The sequence below is a fragment of the Rutidosis leptorrhynchoides genome, chromosome 4 (genome assembly GCF_046630445.1).
Source record: "Rutidosis leptorrhynchoides isolate AG116_Rl617_1_P2 chromosome 4, CSIRO_AGI_Rlap_v1, whole genome shotgun sequence".
Taxonomy (NCBI): Eukaryota; Viridiplantae; Streptophyta; class Magnoliopsida; order Asterales; family Asteraceae; genus Rutidosis; species Rutidosis leptorrhynchoides.
The window spans coordinates 419,674,260-419,687,815 of NC_092336.1; the positions used below are offsets into that span (position 1 = coordinate 419,674,260).

At 33.9% G+C, this 13,556-nt stretch overlaps 1 protein-coding gene across 1 annotated transcript; it reads left to right on the forward strand.

Annotated features, from left to right (window-relative positions):
• Positions 1–3,262: 3,262 nt before the first annotated feature.
• LOC139842048 (uncharacterized) lies at positions 3,263–4,266 on the forward strand. Its single transcript, XM_071832226.1, has 2 exons — positions 3,263–3,758; positions 3,866–4,266. The coding sequence occupies exons 1-2, from the start codon at positions 3,263–3,265 to the stop codon at positions 4,264–4,266; spliced, it is 897 nt and encodes a 298-aa protein (XP_071688327.1).
• The last annotated feature ends 9,290 nt before the right edge of the window (positions 4,267–13,556 follow it).

A 13,556-nucleotide genomic window follows, 5' to 3' on the forward strand; every position in this document is an offset into this window, starting at 1 on the left:
GGAAAATTTTTAGATAATTATCAAGAAAGTCATCCATCAATGGAAAATTCCGGTGATGAATTAGACAGACAAGCAGAAGATGAAGAAGGAGATGAAAGGATGGACGTGAATCAAGACATGGAAGACAAAGAGTCGGGTTGCATCGGGCTATGCATTTTTTGCAATAATTGCTTTCAGGATACTTTGGAAAAAGACAATATGGAAAAAGAAAATCCTTTCATGGGGAAAAATATCGATGATGGCTGTGGAATTAATTCCAAGACAAAAGATGGAGTGTATGGGGGACAGGATCAGGTAGGCAAAAATCTCCCAAGAACAAATTCGTGTCCAATGGGCCTCAATAGAAACACAAGCCCAATAGGCCCACAAGTACCAGAAGACATATTGGGGCCAACACAAATATTTCTTGATGGCATCCACCTAAGCCCAAATCAAACTGAAGCCCAATGTCACTCTAATAGAATTTTTGCAAATAGCCCAACAGAAGTCATAAGCCTAATCAGTGATACTTTTGACTACCAAGGTCCAGAATCTGTTGAGATGCAAAACAACATAGAAAAGGCCGATGCTAACGATGTGAGTAGAATCCCGCCAAATTCGAGTAAAGTAGCTGAAGATAAGGGAAATCCATGTCCACCGAAAAGAGGTATTCAATTGAAACGTGGCTTTTTCTAGAAATCATGTTGCAATTGGAGGGCTTCGTCACGTTTAAGGTATGTAAAAAGTGTCGCCAGAAAACAAGATCTGAGTAATTTTGCTAGTTGCAGCACCTGTGGAAATTTGAAGGAAGGTAAAAATGGGAGATCTCAGTTTGGAGATCAACAACAAGTTTCAAAAAAAAAGGGAGGATCCAAAACTTCAAATTCGAGTGTCAGTGTGGGTATACAAGAATTTGGAGAAAGAATTGGTCTGGTATGGCCAGAAGAGGCACGTATGTAAGTCCCACTTTTCTTAAGTTTTCGTGTTAATTGGTTTAATTATGAAGATTATTTCGTTGAATGTTTGTGGATTTGGTCAAGAAGGGAAATTCGGGGGTGTTAAAAAATTGTGTTTAGATGAGAAACCGTGTATCTTATTAGTACAGGAAACTAAAAGCAGTCATCTAAATGAAATCTGGGTAAGAGGTTTGTGGCACTCATAAAATTTTGGTTTTATTCAAAAGGAAGCGGTTGGTTCGTCGGGTGGTTTTCTTATTATTTGGGACATCGAGGTCTTTGAGGTTGATGATATGACTTCAAGTGAGTATTATATTGGTATCAGTGGACGATGGACACAGTCGCAGCAGAGGTCAAACGTGGTGAATGTATACGGGCCACACAACGACGAAGGAAAGATCAAAATGTGGGAAGCACTAGATAAACTCAACTTCGATATTGAGATACCGTGGGTCATTGGTGGAGATTTTAATGAGGTCCGAGAACAATCAGAGAGGAAGAATTGTAGATTTATAGAAAGTAGGGCGAAGCATTTCAACGATTTTATTGAAGGTAATTGTCTAATTGATGTTCCGCTGGGAGGTAGGAGATTTACACGAATAAGTGGGAATGGGAAAAAAACTAAGCAAACTGGACAGATTCTTAGTATCGGATAAGTTTTATCAAGCTTGGGTTAACCTGTCAGCATTGGTTTTAGATCGAGATATTTCAGACCACTGCCCAATTGTTCTTAGAGACAACCATAAGGATTTCGGGCCAAAACCAACAAAAATTTTCGACAAATGGTTCGAACTAGAAGGGGCGATCGAGTTATCAAAGAAGCATGGGAAGCTGAAATTGTAGGTAGAAAGAAGGATTGGATTTTCCTTCAAAAACTGAAGCAAGTAAAGTTAAAATTAAAACAATGGAGTATGGCGAATGTAGGAAATTTGGACGCAGAGATAAAACATCTTAGGAGTGAGGTAGTAAAGTGGGAAAAGGAGGCTGAGTTTAGAGACTTAAATGAAGCTGAATTGAAATATTGGTTGGATTCTAGGGAAAAAAATGTTTGAAAAGGATAGAGTTAAATCGAATATGCTAAAACAGAAGGCGAGAATAAGATGGACGATAAGTGGTGATGAGAACTCTAAATATTTTCATTCGGTGATTCGGAGAAATTATAACAAAAGTAACATTAGAGGTATGATCATCAATGGAATATGGAATGAACATCCAAGTGACATTAAAGAAGTAGCCTTGTCTCACTTCAAAAGGCTTTTTGAGAAAACATCACACAATCGGCCAAGCTTGGCCAACCTGAGTTACAAGCTGCTTTCATCCAAAGAAGCAGTCAGACTTGAGGAGAAGTTTACTGAAGCGGAAATTTGGTCGGCAATCAAAGAGTGTGCGGACAACAAAGCCCCAGGTCCGGACGGTTTCAATTTGTTATTTTACAAAAAATATTAGAACGTGATTAAACATGATTTAGTATCAGCTATCGAAGAATTTTGGTCATCGGGGGAGATTTCCAAGGGGTGTAACGCCTCTTTCGTTACTTTAATCCCAAAGAAATCAAACCCGGTTGGCTTATCCGAGTTCCGTCTTATTAGTATGATAGGTAGTTTTTACAAAATCGTGGCAAAAATCCTATCAATCAGGCTTAGGAAGGTTGTTCCAAAGTTGGTGAGTGGTGAGCAAAGTACTTTTCTAAGAGATAGATTTATTCTTGATGGTGTAATGATAGCAAATGAAACTTTGAACTTCTTAAAAGCCAAACGAAAGAAGAGTTTCATTTTTAAAGTGGATTTTGAAAAGGCATTCGATTGTATAAATTGGGAGTTTTTAGTTGAAGTCATGACAAGCATGGGTTTTAGTGACAAATGGAAAAAATGGATTCTTTCGTGCTTGAAGTCAGCCTCGGTCTCAATCTTAATTAACGGATCACCTTCTAGAGAGTTTTCGTTAGGAAGGGGAGTTAGACAAGGGGACCCCTTATCCCCTTTTTTGTTCATTCTAGTGGCGGAGGGTTTGAGTATCCTAACTAAGTCGGCGTATGAGAGAGGTTATTTCAAAGGTGTGGAAGTAGGTAAAGACAAAGTTAGCATAACTCACTTGCAATATGCGGACGACACTATGTTTTTCGGGGATTGGAGCAAAGGGAATGTAAAGAACTTGATGAAGATCTTGAAGTGCTTTGAACTAGCTTCCGGGCTAAGAGTCAATTATCAAAAAGTACTATTTATGGGGTTGGGGTAGTAAGTGAGGAATTGCAAAACATTGCCGATCGTTTTCAATGTCAAAAAGGAGACCTCCCTTTTATGTATCTTGGGCTCCCAATTGGGTCAAACATGAAAAAATTAATTGATTGGAAACCGGTAATTGAAAAGTTTCACAAAAGACTATCGGATTGGAAAGCAAGGACGATCTCTTTTGGTGGAAGATTGACCCTTGTGAAATCGGTTTTGAATAGTCTTCCGTTGTATTATTTCTCAATCTATCGTGCCCCGTCATGTGTTATTAAAAAACTCGAGTGTGTGAGGAGAAATTTCTATTGGGGTGGGAATATTGACGATAAAAAAATTTCGTGGGTTAATTGGGAAAAATTACTTTTACCTTATGAAGAAGGAGGTCTAAATATCGGATCTCTCAAAGGCAAAAATTTAGCCTTATTAGGGAAATGGAGATGGCGGTTTCACACCGAAATCAACTCATTATGGACCAAGATAATCACCAGCATCTATGGTTCTCATGGTGGGTTTGATAGTGATGACTCCCATCGACATTCCCCTCCTCATGGATCGTGGTTTAATGTCATCAATGCAGGGAAAACCTTGGACAGCTTAGGTATAAGTTTCAGCTCTTCGTTCGTCAAGATGGGCTTCAACAGCTTTTTGGGAAGACTTGTGGATTGGTGACTAAAAATTAAAAACAAAGTTCACGAGATTGTACAGCTTGGAGACTTGCAAAAGTGCAACGGTGCAGGAAAGACTCACGAGAAATGGAGGCTGATGTTCGTTCTCATTGGGGCTGGAGCAGATCGCCTACGGGTCGAGCATTAGGGGAGCTGGAGACTTTATCTAACTTGATTAATTCTTTTGTGTTTGATCACAGCGAGACAGATGCAGATTCGTGGAGGTGGAAAATAGCACCAAACGGAAAATTCACAACAGAGGTCCTGAATGAAACAATCGAAGGAAAATTCAATGAAGGTCGCTCGCTACATATGGAAACTGAACGAAACTACTTGACACCAAAAAAGATCGAAATCTTCATTTGGAGAGCAAGATTGAGAAGATTAGCGGTACGTGTGGAATTGGATAAAAGAGGTGTGGATCTACATTCGGTTCTATGATCTTTATGCAACAACGATGTCAAGACGGTGGAACATTCTTTAATCTTATGCCAACACGTTATGGAAGTATGGGAAAAGGTATACAAATGGTGGGGTTTCTCCCATGTATCGAATCTAAGCATAGGTTGAAGCCTTCCTTGGAAGATCGTCACAACAATTATCCCCTCTTCAATCAAAAGTTTGCCAAGCGGTAGAATGGTCTTGCGGTTACCTCATCTGGAAGAATCGTAACCAAAAGATTTTCAAAAACAAATCGTGGAACGGACCATTGGCTTTAAATGAGATTCAAGTAAAGTCATACTAGTGGATATTAAGTTGCATTAAAGGAGATCCATCGATTGGCTATCGTGGCTCTCGAACCCGAAATCATGTGCTGTGTAGTAATTTTAGTTACCTTTCGTTTGGTTGGTGCTCTCTCATCATCCAATGTCCAAGCATGCAGCATGTTTCGAGTAGCACTAGTCATAGTTTTTGAGTAGCATTAGCCTTCTTGTTGTGAAGACCCGTCCTAATCCATCTGCACGAATACATTACATTTAGTTACATCGCGAGGTACTTGACCTCTATATGATACATTTTACAAACATTGCATTCGTTTTTAAAAGACAAACTTTTATTTCATCGAAAGTTGACAGGCATGCATACCATTTCATAATATATCTAAACTATAAATGACTTGATAATATTCTTGATGAACTCAATGACTCGAATGCAACGTCTTTTGAAATATGTCATGAATGACTCCAAATAATATCTCTAAGATGAGCAAATGCACAGCGAAAGATTTCTTTCGTACCTCAGAATAAACATGCTTTCAAGTGTCAACCAAAAGGTTGGTGAGTTCATTAGTTTAACATAAATAATCATTTCCATCATTTTAATAGACCACAAGATTTTCATTTTCATTTCTCATAAATATACGTCCCATGCATAGAGACAAAAATCATTCATATGGATTGAACACCTGGTAACCGACCTTAACAAGATGTATATAGAATATCCCCATCATTTCGGGACTCCCTTCGGACATGATAAATTCGAAGTACTAAAGCATCCGGTACTTTGGATGGGGATTGTTGGGCCCAATAGATCTATCTTTAGGATTCACGTCAATTAGGGTGTCTGTTCCCTAATTCTTAGATTACCAGACTAAAAATGGGCATATTCGGTTTAATAATCCAGCCATATAATGTAGTTTTAAGTACTTGTGTCTATTCCGTCAAACATTTATAAAGCAGCGCATGTATTCTCAGTCCCAAAAATATATATTGCAAAAACATTTAAAAAGGGAGCAAATGAAACTCACAGTACGATATTTTGTAGTAAAAATATGCATACGACGAAACTAAACAATGGAAGGATGGCCTCGGATTCACGAACCTATATCATTTATATATATATATCAACACACATAATCGAATATTATATATAACAATAACGATAATACTAATTAAAAGTATCATTTTTAATTCTATCACCATTATTATTATTATTATTTTTTATCATTTCTAATATTATTTTAGTATTAATACAATTTTAACAAACAAAAGATATATATACATATATATACCAAAAATGTATTAAATACATTAACATAACAAAATTATATTTTTATTTATTTTAAATATATAAAATAAATATATGAAACATAGAGGATATTAATATAAAAATGATATAACTAAAAAATTCATATATATATATATATATATATATATATATATATATATATATATATATATATATATATATATATATATATATATATATAAATATAAATTTGTTCGATTGTATGTGTTGATATATATATAAATGATATAGGTTCGTGAATCCGAGGCCAACCTTCCATTGTTTAGTTTCATCGTATGCATATTTTTACTACAAAATATCGTACTGTGAGTTTCATTTGCTCCCTTTTTAAATGCTTTTGCAATATATATTTTTGGGACTGAGAATACATGTGCTGCTTTATAAATGTTTGACGGAATAGACACAAGTATTTAAAACTACATTCTATGGCTGGATTATTAAACCGAATATGCCCTTTTTTAGTCTGGTAATCTAAGAATTAGGGAACAGACACCCTAATTGACGCGAATCCTAAAGATAGATCTATTGAGCCCAACAAGCCCCATCCAAAGTACTGGATGCTTTAGTACTTCGAATTTATCATGTCTGAAGGGAGTCCCGGAATGATGAGGATATTCTATATGCATCTTGTTAAGGTCGGTTACCAGGTGTTCAATTCATATGAATGATTTTTGTCTCTATGCATGGGACGTATATTTATGAGAAATGAAAATGAAAATCTTGTGGTCTATTAAAATGATGGAAATGATTATTTATGTTAAACTAATGAACTCACCAACCTTTTGGTTGACACTTGAAAGCATGTTTATTCTCAGGTACGAAAGAAATCTTTCGCTGTGCATTTTCTCATCTTAGAGATATTATTTGGAGTCATTCATGACATATTTCAAAATACGTTGCATTTGAGTCATTGAGTTCATCAAGAATATTATCAAGTCATTTATAGTTTAGATATATTATGAAATGGTATGCATGCCTGTCAACTTTCGATGAAATAAAAGTTTTTCTTTTAAAAACGAATGCAATGTTTGTAAAATGTATCATATAGAGGTCAAGTACCCCGCGATGTAACCAAATGTAATGTATTCGTCCAGATGGATTAGGACGGGTCTTCACACTTGTTGTGCTGTTTATGTATGTACTAGTGTGTATGTAATTTGTAATACACCGTTGTGGGTTTGGTTCTTTGAAATAAAATTTACTTTTCAAAAAAAAAAAATCACCGACTAACGAGATATTTATATATCCTTAGAAGGAAGAATAAAAGTGTTTCGAATGGGTGATGATATATACACAACCAATTTTTACAAATACACAACCAAACATGTTTTACAGTGTTGTACAGTACAACACTGTAAAACATGTTTGGTTGTGTATTTGTAAAAATTGATTGTGTAGATATCACTACTTAGAGGTTTAAAGCTTATATCCAATCATTTATCTTGTAAGGTCTATTTAAACGAAACCGGCTCAAGTTTGTTATGAGATATTATTGAGATATCAATTTTTCTACTTATCATCTTAAAATATAAATAATACTTATAATAAGTTTGTTATGAAATATTATTGAGATATCAATTTTTCTACTTATCATCTTAAAATATAAATAATACTTATGATAAAATTGTGAAAATTAATTCTAGAAACTTTAGAGTACAATATTAGATAATGAACTAGTTGTGGAGCCCTTGCTTCGCGCCGGGGCTCCATTTTGAATCCGAGTTAAAAAAAAATCTTGATCTATTTTGTAAAAAGGAATTTTTTTCGACATCTGATGTTAAAGCGAAGGGGTACAAAATAGTAGTATTTTTACAAGGAAATAATATTAAATACGATACAATTTTACACAAGTTATTTATTCATTTATTGAATGGGATATACCTAAACCTTGCTACAACACTTATAGGCAGTGTACCTAATCGTAGAGTAGTGTAGTTTTTAGTAAGTCCGGTTCGTTCCACAGGGAGCTAGCTGAGTTTAACACTATACTTTTTTACAACTATATTTATATAAAATATATATAATTATATATAGTAATATTATTATAAAAGGGGGTTTTTACCGTTTAATGACCGGTTTGTCGATTTTATATTTTAAGCGTAAAGATAAATGACGATAATATAAATGACAGAATTTAAATTGCGATAAAGTAAATTGCAGTAATTAAAATGACAGTAAATAAAGGTACGATGAAATATGAAATAAAAATATTATGCTTATTTAAACTTCCGTAATCATGATGTTTGACGTGTTGATTTTAGTTTATTACCATGGTTAATTGTCCTTTGTCCTGGATTATTCAATATGTCCATCTGGTTTTTGTCTATAACAGTCCATCAGTCATAAATATAAAGTGCGAGTGTCCTCGTCAAATTATCCTTATATCCGAAGTCAAATATTCCAACTAATTGGGGACTTAAACTATAATTACACCAATTTTCCTTGTATATAATTCACCCCTGTTTTAATAAGTCCATTGACTATTAATCCATTCCCGTGTCCGGTTAAATGAACGATTATTAGTACTTATAAATATCCCGCCCATCGTGTCCAATCGAGTATATATGATTATTTATAGGTACGTCCAATTGTAAATCTTTATATTAAATTAACGAACTATCATTCAATTAAACAAATATAAAGCTCATTAATAACCCATAGTCTAATTTCCACAAGTGTCATTCTTTTGTTCAAACCCCAATTATGGTACAAAGCCCAATTACCCCATCTTTAATATTTAGCCCAACATCATGATTACTTCGATTTAAATAAGCATAATAATAACTTAGTTACAAGACATTAATTTAAAAAGGAGAACATAACTTACATTGAGTATTTATCGCGTAGCTTTACACAGACAGAATTTCGACTTGAAAACCCGTAAAATAAACGTTACGCTACCCAAACTTGTAGAAATGTAACCACTAAATTAACCTACTCCTACTCCTACTCCTAAAACTAAATTATATAAAATAAAAATTAAAAACTGAATTTGAAAATATAAAAAAGTGTCTTTGAAGCTCGAGCACAGGCCTGGTATTTATAGCATTTTGGCCTGCTACAGTAACCCATGCGATCGCATGGGTTTTATGCCTATTTCCCATGCGATCGCATGGCCCCGAGATCCAGCTCACATATTTTTTGTACACTAGCTTGTCGACATATTTAATAAATATATATAATATATATAATTTTATATAATTATATATATATATTATATTATATTCTTGTGCATAGTTGACTCGTAATTTTGGCTCCGATGTTTCGTACATTTACGCCCGGTTTATGTCTCGGTTTCGGTTTCTCGAACGTCTTTTCGTACAATTTAATATCGTGCAATTTGCGTTCCGCGACTTGCGTTCTTGTTAATCTTTAGACGTTTTTCTTCACTAAATTAAACCACTTGGAGTGTAACTTGTACGTTTGAGCATTTTAGACGTTTTCGCCTTTTAAATCTTTGTTTTCGACTTTAAATCTTCGTTTTCGAGCGATCTTCATCTTTCGTCTTCACACTTATTTATTTTAAATAATTACAACTAAAAATAAGGAAATTACAATTAAAAACATTACATTTTGGAATGATATTGCGACTAAATATATGTTCTTTTGGAGCAATATCAACATCTATCATTGAAAGGTTGTTCCTTTTGTGAAAGTTGCTTCTTTTAGCGTTGGGGTTTTTTTTAAAGAAAGTTAGTTGATCTATTTTGTAAAAAGAAAATTTTTTTAACATCTTTTGATAACATTGAACGGTTGTTTCTTTTATGAAAGTTGTTTCTTTTATCGTTGAGGATGGAAAAATGAAAAAAGGGAAAAAAGTTAACTAATTTTTTTGTAAAAAAGAATTTTTTTCGACATCTTTTGGTAACATTGAAGGGTTGATTGACAAAAAAATAAAATACTGTAACACAGTAGTGAGCCCTGTGGGTCCAACTTTTTGAGCGCAACGTACAAGTCGGTAAAGTGTGGTGAGTGTTATTATTCAGTATTTTTGGTTTTAGTCATGAGATAAATAATAGTTTAGAATTTAGAATATAGGTATAAAGTGGAGGTTTGATTTGTATTTTAATGAAAGTTAGGGAGTTAGTTTTGTAAAAATCAAAAATTTAAATAGTATTATTCATCTCTGAATAAGACAAATTTTGTCTAATAGATTAGCTACCATCATTAATTTTAATTTATATTATATTTATACATTAAATAAAATAAAATGGCCTTAACCGAGATTTACAAAACAAATTTTTTTTTTTTTTGTTTTTTTTTAAAAGTAAGAAATTTTTTATAAAATTGAATAAACTTTACAATGCTTGGGCTTGGCCCAGTCTATCAAAGTGTGCAGCCTAATATCAACTAAATGTATACAACTAGAAAAATTCCGGACCGCGCGTTGTGGCGGTGTCTTCTGGATATACGTTCTTCATTACCTGTGTGTAGTATCAGATGATGTTATGTACAAAATAGCTAGGTATGTTTTTGTAGCTAGTATTATCTGAATAAGGTCGCAAAATTGCTAGGCATATAGACATACCATGCTTTGTTGCTACTACAATCGTTAATGTGCAACGACATTGTGTAGAATATTAAACATTGCATGTATACACATTACATGAGACACTATATTAAACATGATATGTTTACGTACTAAATGAGACAACGTTAATGGGAAGTTGTTTAAGCTTTCATTTGAGCTACAATTGACTCTGAACAAACTTCATTGTCACATTGCCTTTCTAAATTCCAATGCCCTCTGTTATAGAAAAAAAAAAAAAAAAAAAAGAGAATAGTGTATAAAACATCCTAATTCGCATTATTTTTTTAACTACTTAGTGTTAAACTTCTAATATTATTGATATTGTAATCTAATTCAATATATCAAATTTTTAACTACTTAGTGTTAAACTTCTAATATTAGGACATGTCACGACAAACCAAAACTCCCTGTTATGACCCGACCCGTTACGAACCTGCCCATTTAGCCCCTTTTGTTTAATTCAATTTTTACCTGAAATGAAAAGCAGTGTTACCACGAAAAAAGGCCATAGTTCTGCTTGTATTTATATTGGAATCAACCTATCATCCTCATGTTGTCATCGCTTTACGAAACGCCTCTAAAACGTTAAGCGCACTATAAACATGGTTGCCTTCTTGATAATAGTCTTTCCTGCAGAATTTCCATCCAAAAGGAAAAAAGTAATTTTCGCAAATAAGAAATTGAGATTAATAAAACAACAGTTTTATGATGAGTCCACCAATGACCCGTGTAAACACAACAATGCCAGTATTTTTGTATTGATCACCCGAGGCACCAACCAAATCAAGCCACAATGTCTCGTTTTTTACACCATTTATGTCTTGCATCTCAGATTTTCGAACTATAAATGGAACCACAAAGAACTCGACTGTACAATCATAATCCTACACGTCCAAAAGCAAAATGCTAACTACATATAAACTATTTATTGATCATAGTCTCTACACATCCTTAATAACAAATACAATTTTCAATCATAAGAGAAGTCATTAAATTTTGACATATTGATTGTTACTAAAAAGTATGATACATCCGGACCATTAAATCATAAAGTCCTCATTGAGGCTCCAAAAAACAAATGGGGACAACCTTTTTAATCACCATTCGCTAAAGCTAATCGCAACAGAAAGGTAACAACTAAATAAACAAATAGCAGAAGTGCGTATAAAATTACATATACGTATATTCTTAAACTGCTTGTTCACACTAAACACCGAAAGGTATTGATACTTTATGAAAATTGTAAATTGAAATGAAGTGTTGGAACCACTAACCAAAGCAAACCGATCAATAACACCACTCCATCAAAATATAAACATAGCTATATGCAGGCAATGTAACCAATTAGCATGAAATGAAACAAACCTGAGCGGCAACATCGTGAGAACGTGTTGGGAACAGATTAGTAATGCAAGTAATATTAAATCCATTTTCAGATAACCCTGCCACAGCTCGAAGAGCAGCACCTCAAGCTGCTACAATGACTGCATTGTAGGTATGGTCAACAATCGTATTTGTTGATCGAGCAAATAACATGCAGATACGGAAACTCATCAAGTCATTATCAACAGCGATAGAACCCGAAGAAGATAGTCTGAAGGTTTTGTGTGAAGTTAATTTAATTGTATTCAAACGATTGTTAATGTTAATAATAAAGACAACGAAAGTAAAAAAATAAAATAGAAATAAGGCTGAATTCCGTGTTTGATATCAAGTAAAAGATGTTTTACTTACAACATTGAACTATCCTGTAGAGCCATTTAGCATCAAACAATATATAAATCTAACATATTTATAAATCTGACATATTTGTAGGGCGTAAAGCTAAAGTAAAGCCTCTGAAATTTACTGAATGTGATGTAAGAAGTTTTTGTTAGATCTTACCTGATGTTATTAATCTTTTCTTCTTTGGGTTTTCACCCTAATTTGGATAATTCTTCACACAGACTAAATATTTTGTACATGTCAGTTTCGATTAGACTAATCTACGCGGATCGTGCATCATAATTCTAAAACAACCTTGTAATCATTTAGATCAAGCCTCCGGTCCAATAACTGAGATAGAGGATAGATCTACAATAACAAATACAGTAGATGAATAACAGTTGTATGTGAGAAAAAACTGAAGTAAAATTCTCTAACACTCATATTTACATATCTACTCTTTTAACAACAGTTGTATGTAATGAAAATTTTGTTAAAATAGGCACACCAGGTATATATAAGATTGTTCTTTGGTCTTTTTTTTAAGTGTGACGAGCTCAAAATGTTCTTTGGTCCTTCTTTACATGTCACTCCTCAGATAACATTACCTCAAATCGTTTGCCATGGGTCATGAACTGTACAACCGCCTCTGTAGACTTATGGGTCGACAATAGTTATTACCATTATGATTATGGTTGGCAAAAATCTAAAAATTTGTCTATAAAAGTAGAAAGTAATCTATATTAGCGGATTTAATGACTTTCGTTTAGTTGAAGGTAGACAATTTTCCATGGCAAACAATTTGTTGTTTCAAACAATACTCGACTTCATTTTACAATAGCAATTTAATATAATCTTCAAAAACTATTGGAGTCAGTAGCAAACTGACTTGCCTTTCAACCTGCAATTTAACACATAAATGATGATACCACTATATTGACACGACTAATAACTAAATAATATGAAGTATTCTTTATATTAAGAAAATGAGCATACCTATAAAAAAAACTACAATCACTTGTGATGCCTCCTGCACTTGATAGATTAGTCAGTTTCAATAGAAATAGTAACAAAAATTTGAAAAGGAAAAAAGAGAAAAGTAAGGCTCAGATTCATGTATTAAATCAAGCAAGAGAACATCAATCGCCATGGCTGCAATTTACAGATTGCCCCGCCATGATACGAATCATTTTTTCTCACTGCTCGACCCAACTCCCCATTTTTATCATCATAGCCTATCTTATAAAACCACCTTATTATCAACCTCATTCATTTTTAATGGGAGTTGAAAGTAGCTTCATAATTTACTTCCATCATCTACAAACAGAGATGCTTCCATGTCCGAGGACTGCAGCCAAGCTACGCATAGCGGCTACCATGTTCCAAGACGGTAGCGAAGCTGCTCGAAACAATTTGAATTCATTCAGCAAAAACAACGATGTCACCCCCACAATCATCGTACACCTGC

Bases quoted from the DNA above. Each gene is read 5' to 3' on its own strand.
- LOC139842048 (XM_071832226.1), top strand. From the start codon at position 3,263: ATGAAAAAATTAATTGATTGGAAACCGGTAATTGAAAAGTTTCACAAA. The intron at 3,759-3,865 runs GTATAAGTTTCA...GAGATTGTACAG, and splicing joins GAAAACCTTGGACAGCTTAG to CTTGGAGACTTGCAAAAGTG.